At 34.1% G+C, this 23,198-nt stretch overlaps 1 protein-coding gene across 2 annotated transcripts; it reads right to left on the reverse strand.

Moving 5' to 3' along the window:
• Positions 1 to 545: 545 nt before the first annotated feature.
• On the reverse strand, positions 546 to 23,077 carry LOC121371173 (S1 RNA-binding domain-containing protein 1-like). 2 transcript variants are annotated; one of them, XM_041496874.1, is made up of 19 exons: positions 22,869 to 23,077; positions 22,761 to 22,804; positions 20,446 to 20,742; positions 18,929 to 19,046; positions 18,406 to 18,541; positions 17,620 to 17,716; positions 15,994 to 16,171; positions 14,797 to 15,002; positions 12,759 to 12,916; positions 11,613 to 11,709; positions 7,849 to 7,956; positions 6,927 to 7,018; positions 6,090 to 6,172; positions 4,893 to 4,999; positions 3,757 to 3,933; positions 3,189 to 3,374; positions 2,150 to 2,235; positions 1,676 to 1,774; positions 546 to 1,264 (listed from the first exon to the last, which is right to left on the reverse strand). In XM_041496874.1, the coding sequence occupies exons 3-19, from the start codon at positions 20,670 to 20,672 to the stop codon at positions 987 to 989; spliced, it is 2,433 nt and encodes an 810-aa protein (XP_041352808.1). In that variant the 5' UTR covers positions 20,673 to 20,742; positions 22,761 to 22,804; positions 22,869 to 23,077; the 3' UTR covers positions 546 to 986. The 2 variants fall into 2 exon arrangements, with proteins under 2 accessions (XP_041352808.1, XP_041352809.1); XM_041496875.1 differs by lacking the exon at positions 22,761 to 22,804.
• Positions 23,078 to 23,198: the final 121 nt, after the last annotated feature.

Genomic DNA, 23,198 nt, shown 5'->3' on the forward strand with positions numbered 1-23,198 from the left:
GTGATAGAAAGTATCCACCTAAATGTGCATGTATTTGAAGATAACAGATCACATACCAAAGTCGATTATTCAGAAAGAGAAATGTTTTATTTAATGACACACTCAACACATTTTATTTACGGTTATATGGCGTCAGCGATTATTCAGAAAGCAAACTAAAGACACCACTAAAGCACATTGATTTATTAATCATCAGCTATTGGATGTCAAACATTTGGTCATTTTGACATATAGAGAGGGAACCTGCTACAATTTTCCATTAGTAGCAAGGGGTCTTTTATATGCACCATCCCATGGACGGAATAACATATGCCTTTGATATACCAGTTGTGGTGCACTGGCTGGAACAAGAAATAGCCCAATAGGCCCACCGACATGGACCAATCCGAAACAGTGCATCAAGCGGGCACTTTACCACTGGGCTACATCCTACCCCAGAAATAGAGATTATTAAACGAGCTTGTGTGTCATACTGATTTTAAGAAACGAGTGTCAGGATTTTTGTATTGCCCGAGCAAAAGCGAGTTTCGTAAAATCAGTACGACTCGCACGCAAGTGTAATAATTTCTTTATTGTCCATATTATTATTGTTTTCTTTATGATTAACAAGACCCAACTCAAAATGTTTCAGCCACAACTAGAAGGAGATGATGAAATGTCATATTTCAAATTGCATAGTCTGAACTAGGCCCAAAACTACGTCATCACCCTTGTTTTTACACGTGTGTTTGTTATGATTATTATTAACTCGGTTATGTTGAACCATGTGGATAATAAAGCAAAGTAAGTCTTGACATGACTTTCCAGAATAATTGGTTACTCTCTCAACATACCAGCTTTATCCTGCGAAGGTTAGAATGGCAAAAGCCAAAAGATTCTGCCTCCATTTGTGGAACACCCATTCAATGAACAGCATACATGAAAATTTTTCTCCATCACAGTAATACTGAATAACTTAATAATTATTCAGACATATTTTGGATTTATCAACTACTTGTAAGACGAATGAGTCTTAAGCCAATTCTCTGTCTCTTTATATCTATATTGATGACTTCGACATCTACGTGATCTCCTAGTTGAAGTCCGGAATGACCTTTTAATCCTTCCTTCATCTGACTGACGTGTATCAGGCCATTCTGACCAACTCCTATATCAACAAATGCTCCAAAATTAGTCACATTGGTCACACGACCTGTCAGTTTTTGATGAACTTTAAGGCTCTCTATTGCAGTAACACCTTCCTTGAATAATGGTTTGTCAAAGCCTGAAATAATATAATTTTCAGAGAAATAACATGTATGTACACGTTAAACATTCTTTCCATTTTTATTTTTTTTAAATTTACTAAATATGACCTTTGTTGATTGGAGATTTATATGAATAATAATACAATAATGATGGACACTCACAAAAAAATTCAGTTTAAGGACACCACAAACAGAAAATTATGTTGGTGGGGGATGTGTAATTTGACTTGTGTTCAAATTTGTCCTGAACAATTCATGTTTTTCAGTAAATGTTAAGTGCCATCTGGTATCAGAAAGACATCTGCAATTATGTTTGCTACACTTTAATCCTGGAAACAGACCTAAGAAATTGTGATATACAAATTATTCACAATTTAATTTGGTTAATTTGTTTGTTTTAATAAAAATAAGCAAATTTTCAATCTTACTATCTCGGATGTCGTAAGAAATGGGTTTTGAAAGAGCATCTGTGATCAATTTCATAGTTGGTTCTCCAATTTCAAATGATTTTGCAAGTTTTTCCACACCTGCAAAAAAAGATAAAAATAGAAGATATTTTATCATTAAGGACTCCGTTACATCTCTGAAGCATTTTTTTCCCTCGTTCTAATAGTAATAGTGTACCACAAATGGTCAAAGACTGGTATGTGCTTTCCTGTCTGTGGGAAATTGCATATAAAAGATTCCTTGCTGCATTAGGAAAAATGTAGCAGGTTTCCTGATGACTACGTGTCACAATTGCCAAATGTTTGACATTTGATTAATAAATCAATGTGCTCTAGTGGTGTCGTTAAATAAAAATAAAAAAATAAAATCTGGTTTTGCATTAATATTTTTTCATTTAATAACAGACCTCAAAGAGAAATATTTTACTGGACACTATCAAACATATTATACTCAACCTTTTACGGCTACCTCTTGTGTCACTCTATCGATGAATCTGCTTTGACCAATGTCTAGAACTGACATACCAAGCTCTTTTAGGAAGCTGAAACAAAGATATATCTATATCCAATTAAAAAACAGACGGTCCTCGATAATGACTTTTAGATATTAAAGGGTTCTTTAATAAATAAGCAATATTATAAAGTGTTTTTCTCTAGTAATCCACTGCTTGGACCATTTCAAAATGCACTCAGATGTTTACCCACCATCGTTTTGGCCAGGCATCTCACTTATTTAAAATAAAAGCTAAAATGATGTTTAAAATCTGAAATCTTTATACTACAACTAAATAAAGATAGTTTTTCAGCATTTCAGATTAAATCTCATCTACTCATTTCACACACAACAAAAACCAAACTGAAACCCAATGTTATTGCGAAAGTGAATTCCAAATGGAACCAGTCTGACCAAATGCAATGTTTAGCCACCAAGCCACAAGAGACAAGTGCATGTCAAGGACTGGGATGTGGAGGTAGACGGCAAAAGAAGTTGAAAGATAGGAGGAGTTGCTAGATCGGGAAGAAATGAGATAGAATTCAAAGGCTAGAAAGGAAAGGGGGGCAGTGAGATAAAAAGAAATGTTTTAAATCTATGGCATAATGTTGTTTTTAAAAAACTATTCAAATTTAGCTGAATATCAACCGTTTGATGATGGACATGATGGATGCTAGTGCACAATGTTTTTGTTAAAGAGTTATTTTTAATCAACTCTTCTGTTATTAAACACTTGAAGGAACTCATTTATAAGAAGATATGTGATCAAATTGTTCAACGATTTTATCATAGCACCTTTTTTGTTTCTCTGTCTTATATCCATAAATATTAAGATGGGCTAAAAAAAAATGCAGTCAACATTTTTTATTAATTAACTTTTAGGTTTTTTGAGAAAATTACTGAACAAGATTTTTACATACGTCTCAAAATAATCATGTGACCTGTGTGAAAAGGTATGAATTCTGACAATCATTATTATTAAGTAATCAAAGCCTGCCATGCCTCATTGCAATGTGATAAGATTCTGGATGTATGGCTGTCATGTCTAATGGATTAGGTGCTTGATTTTCATCCAGTTTTATTTTCTTTGCTTTTCGAGTTGTGCCTGCCTTTCTTTTTCTGCCACGACCTGATTTGGCAGATACTTCTGAGTCACATTCAGGTTCAGCAGTTTCTTCACATTTCTGTCTGAAAAGTAAAGATTACCATTCAAACCACTGATTCAAATATATACTTATCCTGACCTCTTACTATGTGCAAAGTGCTAAGGAAGAACTTTTAATGTTAATGATCCAGTACATTATTTTTCTTTTGCCATGAAGGAAAAACACAGTTACTTTGATTATTTGTTTCTTAAGGTGAAACCACACAATGCGAGTGTCTCGTAAAAAATTAGCAGACTGCATAGAAACCAATGAAATTGTAATGTTTGTCTCGTCATATGAGGGACTCGTATCATGTCGCATCACCTTCAGTCCAGAGCTGCCATGACATTACTTAATGACATGTTATTAGCTAATGTTACTTAATGTTATTTGATAAAGACAGAGTGAATCTCACGAGCTAGTACCTTATATCCGGATCATTAAAGTCATGAAGAACTCGGATGAAGCCAGCACATTGTTCAAAGCCTTTCTGACCCAGTCCTTTGACGCTCAGTAGTTGCTGTCTGTTCAAGAAGGCACCATTCTTTTCACGACACTCAACAATCTGCTTGGCTTTAGAGGCATTCAGACCGGCTATTCGCCTGATATAAAAGCAGTCTATAACAACACCATACCATATTGTTTAATCAGCTGATATTAAGCATGAAATATAAGGAAATTAATGATATTTGATCTAAACTGCTAGAGAAGAAACCTGCTGTTGCACTTTCTAAATAACAGACAAGATATTTGATAAATGTAAATGTGTTTTTAATGACTGTAGATGACACATGTACAGACGGGGGTGGGGATCGGGAGTGGGGGGACCACACGAAGCAAATTTTCTTTTATATATATATATATATATGCATGACCCAAACCTCCCTAGAAACTATAGATGCCTGATATCACAAATGATTCAGTGTTTATGATTTTGAACCACATGTGGGGTGGTACAGCACTCATCTGAGGTGCGATAGGTTTCAGGATCAATTGCCCTCCCCACCCTCATCCCAACCAATGCTCTATGAATGGTACATCAAATGCTGAGGTATGTACTGTACTGTCTTTGGAAAATTGCATACAACAGATCCCTTGCTGCTTTAGCCATATGAGTAACCATCAGGTTCCTATCTCTCTTTCTATGAACCAAGTGTTGAAATAACCAGGTTCCATACTAAACAGCTGTGGTTGACAAACGTGCTAAGGTGTCATTAAATATTCCTTTCTTCCTGAACCATATGTATAATAATTTTCTTACATATTATTTTGGTTTTCTTTTTCTAAAACAGGCCATAGAATTTCAAATTTCACGGGAAACACTTTTTCGGTTTCGTGCCATGTAATCTTGAGAACCCATCAGAAACTGTTTTTAAAAAATAATTATACATATAAGATATATATTATTTTCGTTGAATAGTCGTACTCGATATAATAATCATAGAAAACCAAATTTTGGTTCCGTCATTTCACTAATACATTACTGAAACAGTACCAGAAACGATCGTTTTCGTAACATCTGAGGGCCTGTAAAATGACTATAATTAATGAAGAAAGTTACCTGAGAAGACATTCACTGCCCGTGTTGATATCAACCCCAACAAAACTGACACATTCCTCAACCACGGAATCCAGGGACGTCTTCAGCCGACTTTCAGATATATCGTGCTGAAAAAGTACACTCTTTGAATACAGGTCAGTGATATGACAAATATATTTAGATAATATATACCGACGTCCAAAAGAAACATTATAAGGCTTGAAATTGTATTATAGAAAACCAACAAATGATATGGTAGGATACGAAAGTATCATGAAGTTCAAACATTTAAACATCACAATACACTTCGTGATATTAAGTAAGGTGGTTTCTAAATTGGTTGTTTTCGATTAGAAACAATATTTATAAAATTATATAAAGTTTCTTTTGGACGTCAGTAGAGTTCAAATTTTTTTTACTTTAATGAAATGAAGCCTATTACAAATATATCTTTATTTCATATAACTAATGGGGTAAAACAGTTTCTAAATATTTATGACTACATGTATGTGGTTGAAATTAACGATAAAACTTCATAATGAACAACAACCAATCATTGTTATACAAATTACTTATTTTACTTAAAGAGATGAGTTAAAATATTTTCCACAGAAAGAAAGAAAGAAATGTTTTAAAAAAACAATGCACTCAACACATTATATTTACAATTATATGGCATTATATGGTTACGGACTACACAGATAATAAGAGAGGAAACCCACTGTCGCCACTTCATGGGATACTCTTTTTGATTAGCAGCAAGGGATCTTTTATATGCACCATCCCACAGATAGTCTAGTACATACCACGGCCTTTGATATACCAGTCGTATTGCACTGTCTGGAACGAGATTTTCCACGGATGTTTGACAATATATCAGTTAAATATACCAACCTGATACATTCCTACTCCAAGATGTTTTACAATATATCAGTTAAATACACCAACCTGATACATTCCTACTCCAAGATGTTTTACAATATATCAGTTAAATACACCAACCTGATACATTCCTACTCCAAGATGTTTTACAATATATCAGTTAAATACACCAACCTGATACATTCCTACTCCAAGATGTTTTACAATATATCAGTTAAATACACCAACCTGATACATTCCTACTCCAAGATGTTTTACAATATATCAGTTAAATACACCAACCTGATACATTCCTACTCCAAGATGTTTTACAATATATCAGTTAAATACACCAACCTGATACATTCCTACTCCAAGATGTTTTGCTTCTACTTTGACAAATTCTGACAAAGGATCCTGTAGTCTTCTAGCTATGGAAACTGGATGAATATAAAATGCATAAATATATTACATATGAAACAGAACCAACTTTTGTAATTTATCTTGTACATTAATGTGTACAACTGCTATTTCATTTACATTCAAACATTAACTGCCATTCTATATTTTGCATTGTAAAAATATAATTCTGAAGAGAAAGGCCAATATTAAAATTACTGTGTTCAGTAACTGAACCAAGCAATGAATATTACTTATTTCCATATAACTGTTGAACATCTTTTAGTGAATTATATAGGATATTAAACAAGCTTATTATAAAAAAAATATTTCACGAGGGACATAGACATGATACAAAATTATAGCGATTTTAATATCTTATTTATTACCCATAATCGATCTCAATTTGTATCACTCAACTCGTTTGGTTGACGTCATCGTCCGACGTTGAAGTGTTATGTCCCACTTGGCATTCTAGTGGTACGTATCACTTTGATATGTATCAAGATATTTTTAACCATATGGATAAAAATGTCTATTAACACTTCTTTAAGAATGAGAAGATATCAGTAATGGGAATGGTGGTTACATATTAATTCACCTTTCAACCGGGAGTGGGGGGGGGGGGGGGGGGGAATACATAATCTTGTGAGTTCCTCAACCCCAGCTTCCAACACCAATGACTCCAGTGTGAAAAAAAAATTTGGCTACCGAGTGTCATACAGGAGTAAATTTTGACAGTTTTCCAAAATAGAAAAGTTAAAATGGCGAGAACCTTATTTCTTTAGAACTAACCTGCCCCCCGGAGAGACGGGTCCAACTGTGGCATCTCTTTCTTTGCCTCATCGGACACACTGTAGATAGATGCTCCACACTCGTCTACTATGCTGAAAACACACACACACAAAATAGTCCACTAATGTCATAAATAGTACGGTAATAAATTTAAAATGCGGTGTGACTGATTAAAAGTTTTAATACAACATAGTAATGTTCCATTGATAGATTATAATTCAAAATCGATCGGTTGAACACTACTGATGTGATGACTGATTACATAACTTCATAACTGATTGTCAATGAAAAATGTTAACTCTAATTATTCCTACTGTTTAGATGATGAACTGGGTTGTTTTGTGTGTACATAAAGAAAACTGATAATAAATAGGTATAAAAGTTAAACTTTGTTTGTTTTGTTTAACGACACTACTAGAGAACATTGATTTATTAATCATCGGCTACTGGATGTCAAACATTTGGTAATTTTGACATATAGTCTTAAAAAGGAAACCCGCTAAATTTTTCCATCCAAGGGATCTTTTATATGCCATAGACAGGATAATAATGAAAAATATTGCGGGTCAAAATTACCAAATGGTTGACATCCAATAGCCGATGATTAATAAATCAATGTGCTCTAGTGGTGTCATTAAACGAAACAAACTTTAACTTCATTACTTACAAGAATAGTCATACAAGGAATGTTAAGTTTGTATTTTTTCTTGAAACATATGCAGATATCCCACTGACACTGATCATTAGCACACGTTTTTAATTTTAAAGTACACATGTACTATACATTAAAATAATTATACATTAAAATACAACAGTGTAAAAAAACGAAAGAAAAAAGATAAAGCAATGCTTTTAATTTTATCCCTGGCTTTAAAATATTTGGACATTTTTATTGTTATAAAAACAAATGAGAATCACTCACCAGTAAGCAATTGCACGGACATTAAATCTCTTTTTCTGAATCAGGTTTCCTATTGCCTTTTCAGTTTCTCTGCAGGCAACACCATTGCCAATAGCAATGACTTCACACCTACAATCAAAGACTTTCACTACAGTAGTGTTTCCTAACCCATCAGAAGTGTTTGTAATACGTTATGTAAAGTCTGATTAATGTCGAGTCAAACTAATACAAACCTAGGCCCATATCTTCAAAGCAATCTTGAGGCTATATAATCATCACCACAGCACACACCATAGTGACATCATAACATGATAGTTTTATCATTTTGTAGCACTAAGACTGCTATTAAAATATGGACCCTAATTCTAAACTTGTTTTTTAAAAGCATGTACTAGTTACTAGGTAGTGTTCAAAACCAGTTACTAGGTATGTCCAAAACTACATGTACTAGTTACTAGGTAGTATCCAAAACTACATGTACTAGTTACTAGGTAGTGACCAAAACCAGTTACTAGGTAGTGTCCAAAACCACATGTACAAGTTACTAGGTAGTATCCAAAACCACATGTACTAGTTACTAGGTAGTGACCAAAACCAGTTACTAGGTAGTATCCAAAACCACATGTAGTAGTTACTAGGTAGTGTCCAAATCCACATGTACTAGTTACTAGGTAGTGTCCAAAACCACATGTACTAGTTACTAGGTAGTATCCAAAACCACATGTACTAGTTACTAGGTAGTGTCCAAATCCACATGTACTAGTTACCAGGCAGTGTCCAAAACCACATGTACTAGTTACTAGGTAGTATCTAAAACCACATGTACTAGTTACTAGGTAGTGTCCAAATCCACATGTACTAGTTACTAGGCAGTGTCCAAAACCACATGTACTAGTTACTAGGTAGTGTCCAAAACCACATGTACTAGTTACTAGGTAGTGTCCAAAACCAGTTACTAGGTAGTGTCCAAAACTACATGTACTAGTTACTAGGTAGTATCCAAAACTACATGTACTAGTTACTAGGTAGTGACCAAAACCAGTTACTAGGTAGTGTCCAAAACCACATGTACAAGTTACTAGGTAGTATCCAAAACCACATGTACTAGTTACTAGGTAGTGACCAAAACCAGTTACTAGGTAGTATCCAAAACCACATGTACTAGTTACTAGGTAGTGTCCAAATCCACATGTACTAGTTACTAGGTAGTGTCCAAAACCACATGTACTAGTTACTAGGTAGTATCCAAAACCACATGTACTAGTTACTAGGTAGTGTCCAAATCCACATGTACTAGTTACCAGGCAGTGTCCAAAACCACATGTACTAGTTACTAGGTAGTATCTAAAACCACATGTACTAGTTACTAGGTAGTGTCCAAATCCACATGTACTAGTTACTAGGCAGTGTCCAAAACCACATGTACTAGTTACTAGGTAGTGTCCAAAACCACATGTACAAGTTACTAGGTAGTGTCTAAAACCACATGTACTAGTTACTAGGTAGTGGCCAAAACCACATTTACTAGTTACCAGTTACTAGGTAGTGTCCAAAACCACATGTACAAGTTACTAGGTAGTGTCCAAAATCACATGTACTAGTTACTAGGTAGTGTCCAACACCACATGTACTAGTTACTAGGTAGTGTCCAAAACCACATGTACTAGTTACTAAGTAGTGTCCAAAACCACATGTACTAGTTACTAGGTAGTGTCCAAAAACACATGTACTAATTACTAGGCAGTGCCCAAAAACACATGTACTAATTACTAGGTAGTGTCCAAAAACACATGTACTAGTTACTAGGTAGTGTCCAAAACCACATGTACTAGTTACTAGGTAGTGTCCAAAACCATAAGTACTAGTTACTAGGTAGTGTCCAAAACCACATGTACTAGTTACTTAGTAGTGTCCAAAAACACATGTACAAGTTACTAGGTAGTGTCCAAAACCACATGTACTAGTTACTAGGTAGTGTCCAAAACCACATATACTAGTTACTAGGTAGTATCCAAAACCACATGTACTAGTTACTAGGTAGTGTCCAAAACCATAAGTACTAGTTACTAGGTAGTGTCCAAAACCACATGTACTAGTTACTTAGTAGTGTCCAAAAACACATGTACAAGTTACTAGGTAGTGTCCAAAACCACATGTACTAGTTACTAGGTAGTGTCCAAAACCACATGTACTAGTTACTAAGTAGTGTCCAAAACCACATGTACTAGTTACTAAGTAGTGTCCAAAAACACATGTACTAGTTACTAGGCAGTGTCTAAAAACACATGTAATAGTTACTAGGTAATGTCCAAATACACATGTACCATACTAGTTACTAGGTAGTGTCCAAAAACACAATGTCATGTACTAGTTACTAGGTAGTGTCCAAAAACACATGTACTAGTTAGTAGGTAGTGTCCAAAAACACATGTACTAGTTACTACGCAATGTCCAAAAACACATGTACAAGTTACTAGGTAGTGTCCAAAACCACATGTACTAGTTACTAGGTAGTGTCCAAAACCACATGTACTAGTTACTAAGTAGTGTCCAAAACCACATGTACTAGTTACTAAGTAGTGTTCAAAAACACATGTACTAGTTACTAGGCAGTGTCTAAAAACACATGTAACAGTTACTAGGTAATGTCAAAATACACATGTACCATACTAGTTACTAGGTAGTGTCCAAAAACACAATGTCATGTACTAGTTACTAGGCAGTGTCCAAAAACACATGTACTAGTTACTACGCAATGTCCAAAAACACATGTACTAGTTACTAGGTAGTGTCCAAATACACATGTACTAGTTACAATTAGTTCCAAAAACAAACTGGCAACAGCTTTTCTTTAATCATTAAATTAGACATTACCAACATCTTGCTTAAATTGTCAATTTTGGCCAATCCATTGTCTATAGGTTTTTTCTGGTGTTTGTAATATGTTATGACAGGTATGTACCCTAGTATGGAAACTGGGGTCAGTGACTTTAGCAACTTCACCTTTAATGAATTTACTCAGGGAACATTTAGTTTAGTATCATGTCACGATTCATTACGCAAGTTTCAAAGATCGCTACACAATTTTAAAACAATTTTTAATTGACTAGAAATATCGCTAATCAAGATTTTGAAAACAAAATGTTCCCTGTTACATAACAAATTCTAAGCTATTTTCCTTACAGGTAGTTTTAGCATATGTTTTTAAAGTAATAGTGAAACTCTAAATGTAGAATTTCATATGTACAGAAACCTTGTGTGGCCTTATGCATTATCCAAAGAAAAAACAACCTGAAATTGATATGTAGAATTCCATATATCTGGATGCTTGTGCATTTTCTTATGGTGCAAATCCAATCACATCATGTAACAATTCTTTCTGGATAAGCACACAAATCGCAAGGTAACATCATCATATAGGCAAAGAAAAAATAACTTGTTGCAGATGAAATAAAGATGAAACTGCTTACCATTAGCATGTACAAAACTGTTGGGATGTTCGGACCAGACTACTATCCCTAGGAGAATATGCATTTGCTTGACGACAGGTGAGGTACAAAAGAAAAAGATGAATTGCTTGTCATTAATATGTATATGGAATCTGACAAAATGCATACTGTGTAAGCATACCATGAAAGCAAACTGTGTAAGCTTGCCGCATCTGTAAACACAGAATCTTAACTTACGTTTGGGATGCATATTAGTCATCAGTATATGGTGCCACAGATTAGGGTGGGATTGGAAAGGTAAAGTTGTTCTGCTCCAAATTTTTTATTATTAATTACCTGAATTTATTAACGGCATCTATGATTTTCTGCTGGTCTTCAAATGTGTTCTGTGACTTGTAATTAAGGTGCACAATAAATGTATCCAATATTTGACCTGATAAACAAAAAGCATAATAATTAACAATAAAATAAAATAAAAAACATACTGTATAAATTCAATACATATTTGCAAACATACAAATCGTATTTGTGTTATGTGAGTGAATGAGTGAATGAGTGAATGAATGAATGAATGAATGAAAGAAAAAAAAAAAAAAATGTATTTAACGATGCACTCAACACATTTTATTTACGGTTATATTGCGTCAGACATATGGTTAAGGACACACAGATTTTGAGAGGAAACCCGCTGTCGCCACTACATGGGCTGCTCTTTCCGATTAGCAGCAAGGGATCTTTTATTTGCACTTCCCATCGGCAAGATAGCACAAACTATGGCCTTTGTTGAACAAGTTATGGATCACTGGTCGGTGCAAGTGGTTTACACCTACCCATTGAGCCTTGCGGAGCACTCACTCAGGGTTTAGAGTCGGTATCTGGATTAAAAATCCCATGCCTCGACTGGGATCCAAACCCAGTACCTACCAGCCTGTAGACCAATGGCCTAACCACGACACCACTGAGGACAGTAAATGAATGAATGAATGAATGAATGAATGAATGAATGAATGAATGAATGAATGAATATTTAAGGGCACAGCAGCATGAAAAAATACATCAGCTATTGGGTGTCAAACAAAGGTAAATATATGAATTAATTCAAAATTAAAACAGTGAAAAGGGCTGTGAAAAAATACAAATATCACAGGCAGGTAAAATTAAAATTTAGAATAAAATTCATGATCTTGGTTGTGATTTTTTTAATTAAAAAAAGGAATTTTACTGAAAAAAGCTTTGATTACTTGTATCTAAGTGAATAATTATAACTGTTAACTGTTATCAAATGGTGTGTGAATAATAAAGAAATTATTATTTTAAAAGATAAAAAAACAAAAACAAAGAATGTTTTAAAAACAAACAAAAGAAAAGTAAAAAAAAAATATATCAATTACCTCCAAGACTCAAAAGAATGAACTGCTTTAAAAGTCGTCAAATAGCATCTAACCAGTGATGAAGGAAGAAATGTTTTATTTAAGGACGCACCTGTGACGGATATCACCGCACACTTGCAGCCATGCGAGAAGCCAGGATCTACACCAAGTACCGTCTTCCCTCGAACAGGCGGTGTCAGCAGGAGACTGTTCAGATTGGAAGCAAACACCAATATGGATTCCTTTTCGGCTTTTTTCGTAAGATCAGATCTGCATTGTCAAAAAAAGAAGCCATAAAATTTTTTTAATATTTTTTATTCAGGCCAAGGAAATATAATTGTATGTCATGTTCATAAACCACAAAGATAAATCATGGTAACTTGGTAACTACGTTACATTATCAGAACTTGAATTTAGGTCAGTTAGTTATGTTTTAATAACAGAAGAAGTTTTGGTTTACAGTGTGTCCACAGCAGGCTTGAAATGAAAATTTGCTGGTGTGTGGGGGGGGGGGGTGAGTTCAAGAGGGGGATGTCCCCTCCCCTTTTTATCTGTCGAAAGTTCTGAAAAAAACACAAGTGACCTGAGATGCATTCTGACAGCATCTAGAGTCAACATTTCAAGCTTTGCCCTGAAGAAATCTGTCCACAATCTATAAGATTTTAACAAGATATTGTATTAAATTATAACATAACATAAGTCAGATATTTAATAGCTGTTTTATTTCAATGAATGGCCTCCTCCTTTACTCCTCATAGCCATTCCATCCTCACCTACATGTACTTCATTAACACCTGTATGATACACAGTACATTATATTATTACCTTTTATCATAGAACCAGACAGTGTATCCAATGTACACCAGCAAGTAAATTACAACATATTATATAATGATAATTATCTTATTTTCCTATGTGACTACTTAATATTTACACTACTTATTGAAAGCCTAGTAATATGATGCTACATGAAAGTCTGCAATGAATTATAAATGGACTAATATAAAGCTAATTGTAAAATTGGAAGAAAAATAAATCATGTTATTTACTTGCTGGTGTAGTCTAATAATTGGTTCACTAATATTAATAATGTAACTAAAACTATAATAAAACTAAAATGAAAGTTACATTGGCACAATGCTCAAGACTAGTATCACTTAGCACCATATTTTGAAGGTATCAAGTACTAATTAAGCATTATTCGGCTCTGCCTACCCTTTTTTTAAAACCTAAGGACTGGTGGAGATCTATCTTGTTACACCATAGATGGAGAGCTATACACTTATAATATAGACATGAATGGGAAACTAGACAATACACCCTTATAAACCAGTGTTTTATTGCAGAAGGAGCTCAATTTGAAAGTATAAAAGTCACTTGAATACAATCACACATTCAGTTGTGGAAATAAGCCAATAAAAATGCAGACAATCTCCTTTTTTCGAAAAAAAGGAGATTTGTCCACACAAAAAAGGAGGAAATAAAAGAGATCTAGCAGAATCATGAAATAAAGGAGATTCTTTAAAATAAAGGAGACGTGGACACACTGGTTTACAGAAGTCACATGCCATTATATTTTGTAACACAAAATATTGTCCATCAAACATAACAATAAAAATATGATGCTTTTGATATCTACTCCCATTAGGGTGGGACGTAGCCCAGTGGTAAGACACTCGCTTGATGCGGGGTCGGTTTGGGATCGATCCCTGTCAGTGGGCCCATTGGGCTATTTCTCATTCCAGCCAGTGCACCACAACTGGTATATCAAAGGCCGTGGTATTTGCTATCCTGTCTGTGGGATGGTGCATATAAATGGAAAGGAAAGGAAATTTGTTATTTAACGACGCACTCAACACATTTTATTTACGGTTATATGGCGTCGGACATATGGTTAAGGACGCATATAAAAGATCCCTTACTGCTAATGGAAAAATGTAGCAGGTTTCTATTCTAAGACTATATGTCTGAAGTACCAAATGTTTTACATCCAATAGCCAATGGTTAATAAATCAATGATCTCTAGTGGTGTCGTTAACAAACTTTTTTCTGCTCCCATTATTGATAATTCCAGTTTTGATCTTTATTTTATCTACTTCATCTCTGTTTACTCCAATTAATTAATTGCCCGAGTTTATTATTTTCACTACCTAATAAGCCGAGACATCTGAGGCTGTATTAGTCTGTCATAGGCATCAGTGACACTCTTCTGTATCAGTATACGAGCCTGGTCACACGTATTATGATGAATCCACTTGCGGTGTGAAAATAAAGTCAGTTTGTTCTTCACAAAGTCTGGTATTATGACCTTGACAACCAATATTTTTTTATCTTCACCTCTGTTGATTGCCAACACCTGTAGTTGAAAAATAAAAACAAATGAAACAAAACAAGTAACTTAACTAACTGTACAATAGTAAGCAATTTCTCTGTTGTACTACCATTTTGGAAAATATTGTAGAAAATTTTATTTTTCTTGTGCATTTGTTATGCAATTTTATTTGGCAACCCTTACAATTGCCCACAGCAATCGGCAATGCTGTGGAGGTTTTAATTCTTAATTCTCCACAGCACGTTTTTCCTTCAGTGTTTTTTTTCAATGGCATGTTCTTATGCCATGGACATTTTTTTAATTGCAGGGGTTGTCTGGCATAAGTGAGTTAACATTTGTGTAAAATTTACTTAAAGGGCTAGGAAGATATTTCTGAGCTATGTCATATCAGAGAATCATGAGTGCTGTCTAACAGTGGTCTGGTGTTTTTACTGGCAAACAAATTACATAAACAAACATGGGACAACGGTGGTTTCTGAAAAAGTCTGCTTTATAAAGGAAATAATTTTAAATAATTTTTAGTTACAATAGTTAGCAGTACAATAAACAAGGGTGTTCTAATTATTATTAAAGTTCATGGCTACAAAACTATGTCAAAATTATTAACATCAGAAGTGGTACTTCATTTTTTTTTAATTGAGGGAGGGATGGGAATTTGTGAAAATAAACTCGCTTTCATTAAATCGTAAAAATTAGATCCCATATTGTACAGTAATTATTAATTAATATGTATAATATGTAACAACAAAAACAAATGTATCTACATGTATAAGTAAATCAGGCAGACACTATACAACAAATCCATAATTAGATAAGCAAAAAAGGTTTTAAAATGTATTTTATGTACAGCAAGCTACTGTATACTATGTAATCAGTTGTGTATGTGATGTTTAATTATGTATGTTCTATGGATCACTGATCTGAAATAAAATGTAATAATAATAACAATAATAATAATAATAATAATGTAACAGGATAGTGTAAGTAGTGAAAACACAATTTGATTTAATTTTACCTGATGTGACTGTATATATTTTACAGGAATCTTGTAATCAAAATATTGTTCAAATTTGTAAGACTGATCTTTCGGTTTCTTGAAATCTTTGACTTTTTTTTCATTTTCTTTATCTGCCTTTACTTTTGATGTTGTTTTTGACTGGCTTGTCTCAATGGTTACATTAGAGTTTGTGCACCTGTTAAAACAAAGAAAATTGTATCAGAATATAGGTATAATAATATTTTGTTTGTTTAACAACATCACTAGAGCACATTGATTTATTAATAATCGGCTGTTGGATGTCATACATTTGGTAACTTTGACATATAGTCTTAGAGAGGAAACATGCTACATTATTCCATTAATAGCAAGGGATCTTTTATATGCACCATCCCACAGACAGGATAGTACACACCACGTCCTTTAATATACCAGTTGTGATGCACTAGCTGGAACGAGAATTAACCCAATGGGCCCACCCACAGGGATCGATCCTAGATTGACCGTCCATCAAGCAAACACTTCACCACTGGGTTACATTCCGCCCCATAGGTATAATAAAAAAAAATCTGTAACATCAGTAACTCTATAAATCTGCATGGAGACAAATTTGAAATTTTATTCTTTATAATTACTGCTTGTAATGAGGTGTATAAACTCAGGCTTATAAATGAATAACAATCTATTAAAAACAGGAAATAATTAATATCAATTTTTTTTTTTTTTTAAAAGAACCAACAATAGTCGCCAGTGGAAAAAGCAAAGGAAATAAATACATTGTACTAGTACATGTTTACGAAAGAAAATGTCCACAAATTCTTCAACTATCTGGGCTGAGTTGTTCAAAGCATAGTTAAATTAATCATGGATGTGTCTAACATAACTTTATATTTGATTATGTATGGATACCTTTGATCAAGTGGAATCAAATTTTAACATTAGGTTTTCAATTATTATTTGCAATGATTCAGTCCTTTGGTTTGAACATTTTTGTTAACCACTGGTTAAGGTAAATAATGTTTGAACAACTGGCCCCTGGCTATTTGACACTTCAGTTTAGACAGTAAGAAAGAAAATCTGTATTACCAAATAGCAGCAGAGCTTCATTTATCTATATTATCCACTTGTGAAGCACTGACTGGTACAGAAAAGTTGAATGCTGAATAACAGGTATGTAATATTAGCACTTCTCATGGTGGAAGAAACAAGGACTGGGATGTTACGCCTGACAGCAAAAGATGTTGAAAGGTAGGATAAGCTGCTAGTGTGGGAAGATACGAGATGGAACTAAACAGAGAGAGAAAATAGTGATTGAGAGATAAACAAAACAGTACTAGAAAGAGAAATTTAGGGGAGAACTATGTTGTATTTGACCATTTGCAGACGTTAATGCTGGTATTACTGTCAGAAAATGAGATTTATCAGCAATGCGTATGAATATGGAAACAGGCTCTTGGGGAATCCCACAAATTTCCGACACGTTAATGTTGGTTTTACTGTCGCAAATGGATTTGATTAGCCAATCCAATTTTGCGTTATATGCAGAGTGAATTAGAAGTTAGTGTATATGTTCATATCATGATACTGTTTAGTGACTAAAAGCAGGAGGTAGATTATGGTAACAACTTGAAGTTACAAACTTACAATCTGCGAACTTCATTCATTATGTCCTTGTCTTTGGAAATAAAATCTGCGATAATGTGTCGAATACCAATCTCCACAGCTGCTTCATTTGAAAGACCTGACCAATAACAAGAAACAGTTAAATACAGGAAGAAATACTAACAACATCGGACATAAGGCCATTAATTTCTTGGCTCGCACCCCGGCTCCCACCTAGAGAAAGTTTAACAACTCAGTGGGTAGGTGTATGGCAACTACACCAACTTCTCTCTCACTAATCACTAACCATTAACCCTCTGTCCTGGACAGACAGCCCAGATAGCTGGGGGTGTGTGCCCAGGACAGCATACTTGAACCTTAATGTGTTATAGCACAAATATAAGTTAAAATGCATTGAAATAACAACAGACAAAACAATATCCATAATAAAACAACAGTCACATTCAAACAAATGAGATAATCCATGTATGCAGTAGTCGCGTAATAAATAAAAATATGGAAATTCACTAGTGTAAACATTTCATAAAACAAATTTAATATTTAAGTTATGCACATGTACCGAAATTGGTACAGCTCCTTACAATGGTTGCAGCTGACTGCTTAAATCTATTAACTCAAGATTTGTTCCATTTTGTTTTTGTAAAGATTCCTTTTCATCACCTCTCAAAACAATATTAACAGCTCAGAGAGGTTAAACCTAGGGTATTGTACAGTATTTTGAAAACACTTCTGAAGAAATAAATTACATGTGTATGTGTACAGTGTACTCCAAAACACCAGTACCATCACAGAATGTCTCAAACAAACCTTTTTCTTCTGTGTTAATAAATTGTTTGAGAGCGACCAGTCTTCCGTCTAATATCTTCATGGCTGGTGGTTCCAGTCCTAGCTTACGAGCTCGCTCAGCCAGGCTGCCTTTATGTCCTGGTTTAAATGGTGCATACTGACAGAAAAAAATAGAAAAAAAACCCCTATAGAATAACTTATGTATTACAAAATAAACAAGCATTCTGAAAGTACTGCTAAAATGGCATTCTCATTATGCGATTTGTCGGCCCTACAAAAATCGGAACATATAACACTAAAGTCGTTCCGATTTATGTGTTCTCACAGTACAATTCCATCTCATGTGACAAGACGGTATGACTAATTGCATAATGAAAACGCCCTTAAAACATGTCGTCTACCAGGCACAACAAATAGTCATATCTCCAAAATTTTAAATGATATGATTTCAGATGGGTTTTTTAGTTTCACCTTTTCTTTTCCCCTCCCATTCTTGAGACAATCTTAGATGGTAGTAATCCACATCAAAAGTGCTAAACCTTACCAACAGTTCGACTTCATGCAATGTTCTAGCATTCCTTAAAGAAGCATTCAAGGACTGTGACATATTCCCCTGACTGTTGATTACTGCACTGACTGATGCAATTTTGGATTCCACCGTCCTAAAATATAATAAATGTATCAATCACAAGTACTCAAACTACAATTTGACTTCAACCATCCATAAAAATGTCTGGTTTGCTGAAACCAGTGTGCCAGTTTTCTTTTTGTTTTTAAAATAAATTTTAAAAAAAATCACAAAAAAATGTAGAAAACTTGGATGGTTCTTTTATGAACAATTAGCCCGACCGCCACTAATAACATATTAGCTTAAAATCTTTCAAAGAGTCCTCTACTTCATGTTCCAGTCACATAATTGAAACTTCCTTCTTTTTCCTGAGTGCATCGAATGGAGGAATGGAAAATGGAATGCTGGGAGGCTATAAACCCTTGAAGTCAGTCTAAGTATTCACAAAAGAGAAAAAGTATCAAAATTTTCTACAATTCTTTTCAATTTAGCCTGACTTCAACTACAATTATGAAAGAACAAAATAGCAGCCAACAACAGGCATTCACTTTGTTCAGTATCGCGTCATAATTCCCTATGCAAGTATCAGAGATCTCTACAAAATTTTAAAAAATTAAACAGTAGCTGCTAATCAATGTTCAATTAAATAGAAATATCCCTATTCAAATAATAAATAATAAGTAATAAATTTGAAAAACATCACTTATAAAAAGTGAAATTAAGCAAGAACTGTAAATGTGGCAGAAACTAAACCACATTAAAAGCACTCAACTAAACCAACGGAAACCACAATAGCGTAAAGATAAGACATCCAGACCGTCACAGCCAAGGAAGGAATGAATGAAAGAATCAATGTTTAAAGACACCCCTGCACAAAAATACAGATCAACTTTTGGATGTGAAACACAGGTCAGGTAAGTATATTAATATGATTGTAACAGCAAAGGAGAAAACTTCAGTCATGTAACTGGAACATGAAGCAAAGGACTCATTGGAAGATTTTAAGCCATCCCATTGGCTGTTAGGATGTATTGGTCAGTTACATTAAACAACATATTTGTTGGAGTGGGTCTAATAAGTATAATTTAACAAAGGGTGTTTTCTATAAATTATATAAACAATGACACACAAACATTCAAAGAAAATATTTTCTTGAAATTAAAAATTCAACTCAATGTAATATTCAAAATCGTGACTTTATACAAATTGATGTTTTGGGGCTCAAAACTGATTATGTTTATTTCTTATGGATGTTTCAAATCTAAATCACAGCTTGCCTTTTAAGAGTGTAAGTGAATTATAAGTAAACATATATAAACATATATACACGTTACCTTTTTATTCAAGTTGTTCTGATATACATTATCTTAAATCATTCTACAGCTGTACTTCTAACTTTGTTCCTTACTTTAATAGTGTCATCAAAGTTCAATATACATGGTATCTAAGTCATGACATGGTTGCGGTAGGCCTATAATAACTTGGTTTCTTACTTCAATTCTTCAACAAGACTGCTTATTTCTCTCAGCTTATCAACTTCCATATTTCCTGTCTGCTCTTTCCGGTATCGAGCAATGAAAGGGATGGTTGCACCTTCATCCAACAGTTTGACAACATTGAAGCTTACATCCAATGAAACGTCAACATTTTCAGAGATCACTTCCGGAATCTTCCATGCTGGAGTTGCCTTGTCAGCTTTTACTGTCGAACTAGATGCCATTTTACAGAGCACGCGAGAACAGCTGTTTTAATATTCAATTTTACTTGACAGTCAAAACCATTCTGAAAAACTGAAATGTGTGGACCATGGAAATATTTTAGAGAGGGCAAAAGGGAACATGGGCTAACTTCTGAAAAGGGAAGAAAGGAAATGTTTTATTTAACAATGCACTAAACTCCTAAAAAGGGCACCCCAATAATAGTTTCCTATCCATGAATGAAAATTGTAAAGAAACTGATAAAATGGGGGGGGGGGGGGGGGGGACTTTTGAGGCAGAACTGGTCAATCTGGTCCCCCACCCTACATTGGCCCTGAATCAAACCTCCATCAATTTTTAAACAATTTCTGTGTAGAAAAAAAAAATTGAATTAAGGTTTATGCTAGACAAAAAATATACACACAACAGTCAACATTCATTATTTAGCTAATTTTGTTTGGAAAAGTGGAGCCAGATTCAATTTGTTTTTAGCCAATAAAATATACTGACTAAATAAATTATTAATTCATTCACAAAATTAAATTCATATTTGACAGTTTGACAAATTATATCTTGTATTCAAGATTCTATTAAAATAATATTTTATTTTTATTTGTTTAGAACTAATACCCCACAAAGTTAAAAGATAAAGTTTGTTTTGTTTAACGACACCACTACAGCACATTGATTGTATGTAAAACATTTGATAGTCACTACAGGGTTGAAAATTAGCAGTCGCCCGGTCACCATTTAGCAAAGGTTGGGCGACCGTTGATTTTAGGGTCTGGCGAGTATGGTACCAGTTTAAAAAAGAAATGCTGTTCATTGTTGTGGTAAAAAGGAATCATATTTAATTAGCTTACATTATTCTGGGACAAAATCAAAATCTATCGTGTAGTTTTAACGTACATTAACATGAGCGCATGCACACATATAAAATAGCAATGACATTTTCCATTACTACAGGGCTTATTCCACGAAGGTCAGTGAATTGATCGTAGCTGTCAGTATTGTTTTAAGTTTATGCGGTTTGCATGAAATAAGAACAGATCAGATCTAAAGTAACACCAAAACTTACATGATGACACAACTATCCAAATATTACTGTAATAAACAATAAATAAATTTTTATGCTTTGTAATATGATAACTAAGTACATCGTATATTTTGGTAAAAAAAAAAAAAAAAACCTTTCAAAACAATAACCTAATTAAACGCACACGCCTTTACTGGCGATTTTACAGTTGCATCACCACAAAATTTATTTCGTCCCTCTTGCATCGCCAAAAGAGGATTGGCACCCAGTCTAGTTTATATAATAAAGCATGCGCAATTCTACCTTTATTCTCTTTGTACTGCCTTATTTTATTGTTTACTTCAAAGATAATGCAAGTCAAGTTGTATACCTTGGCTTTTCTAGCATTTTGTCTTCACCTCTGTATTAAAAATGAGATTTAATATATAATTTGTAAAGAAACATTTTTATTTATACTGGATTTCTTTTTTCAATTTTTTTTATTTGAGTTGTTATGGGTTTAAAACTTAAGAACATGTTTTTATATGAATTTAAAAAAGCAACAACACCACCAGCAACAACAGCAACAAAAAAACAAACAAAAACATGACGTACTGTTTTTGGTTGGTTTTAAAACATAGACAACTATTTTGTGTGTGCGTGTGTGTGTGTGTGTGTGTGTGTGTATGTGTGTGATAAAGGAATGTGAATGAAAATCATAAAGCTACACAGTGGTTAAATTTTGCAAAATTGTTTTCTTTCAAATTTTATATCAAAAATATTTAACATCAAAGCTGCTGATTAAATAATGTTATGATGAGTCAGAAAACAAATATTTATAGGTTTTCTTTTTTTTGATATAACGTATATCAGGGGTGTAGCATGATCTGGACCTGGGGGGGGGGTTCGAATATGAACCAAGTGGTCCTTTTTCTATTTTGTTTTTGCACCACCAGAAACTCCATATCATGCATATGTATAAACCTATATGTTTTAGTTCTGAAAGAGGACCATTTACTTCGGGGGGGGGGGGGGGGGGGGGTCGTACGAACCCCCCAGCCTACGCCCCTGTATATTAACAAATTAACCAACATACATGTATAATGAAACGAATATTTAAAACTGCCGCCCTCGGGCTGCCTTTACACTAGTTCACATCACAATAATAAATATCGTGCCGGAGACGTTTATCTTGATGAACTACCTTTACACGTCAACTGTTGAACTGATCAAGATGATCAACATATGATCTAACTAGCATTGAAAGAACCAGATGCGTAAACTAAAATTATAACTTTCTGAGTCAGTGAAGTAAACTCTATATTATATGATATCACTGCCGCTTTTGCAATCTACTCCTTAAAAGTTAAATTGTTTTAAACTAAAAAAATATGCTCCTTTTGCCTGCTTCGATCCACTGTCAAATAGAGTTATGAGCCCATCACAAAAACTCTATTTTGACTGAGCTAAATCAACTCATAGGCTTGTGTTACTCGACTCGTTAGCATGGGCCAAGATTTTATATTGGGAGTCA

Source organism: Gigantopelta aegis, chromosome 4, assembly GCF_016097555.1.
Source record: "Gigantopelta aegis isolate Gae_Host chromosome 4, Gae_host_genome, whole genome shotgun sequence".
NCBI lineage: Eukaryota > Metazoa > Mollusca > Gastropoda > Neomphalida > Peltospiridae > Gigantopelta > Gigantopelta aegis.

Bases quoted from the DNA above. Each gene is read 5' to 3' on its own strand.
- LOC121371173 (XM_041496875.1), bottom strand. From the start codon at position 20,672: ATGGCATCTAGTTCGACAGTAAAAGCTGACAAGGCAACTCCAGCATGG. The intron at 7,019-7,848 runs GTGAGTGATTCT...GTGTGTTTTCAG, and splicing joins GTCCGTGCAATTGCTTACTG to CATAGTAGACGAGTGTGGAG. The intron at 3,934-4,892 runs GTAACTTTCTTC...CTTTTATATCAG, and splicing joins GGCAGTGAATGTCTTCTCAG to GCGAATAGCCGGTCTGAATG.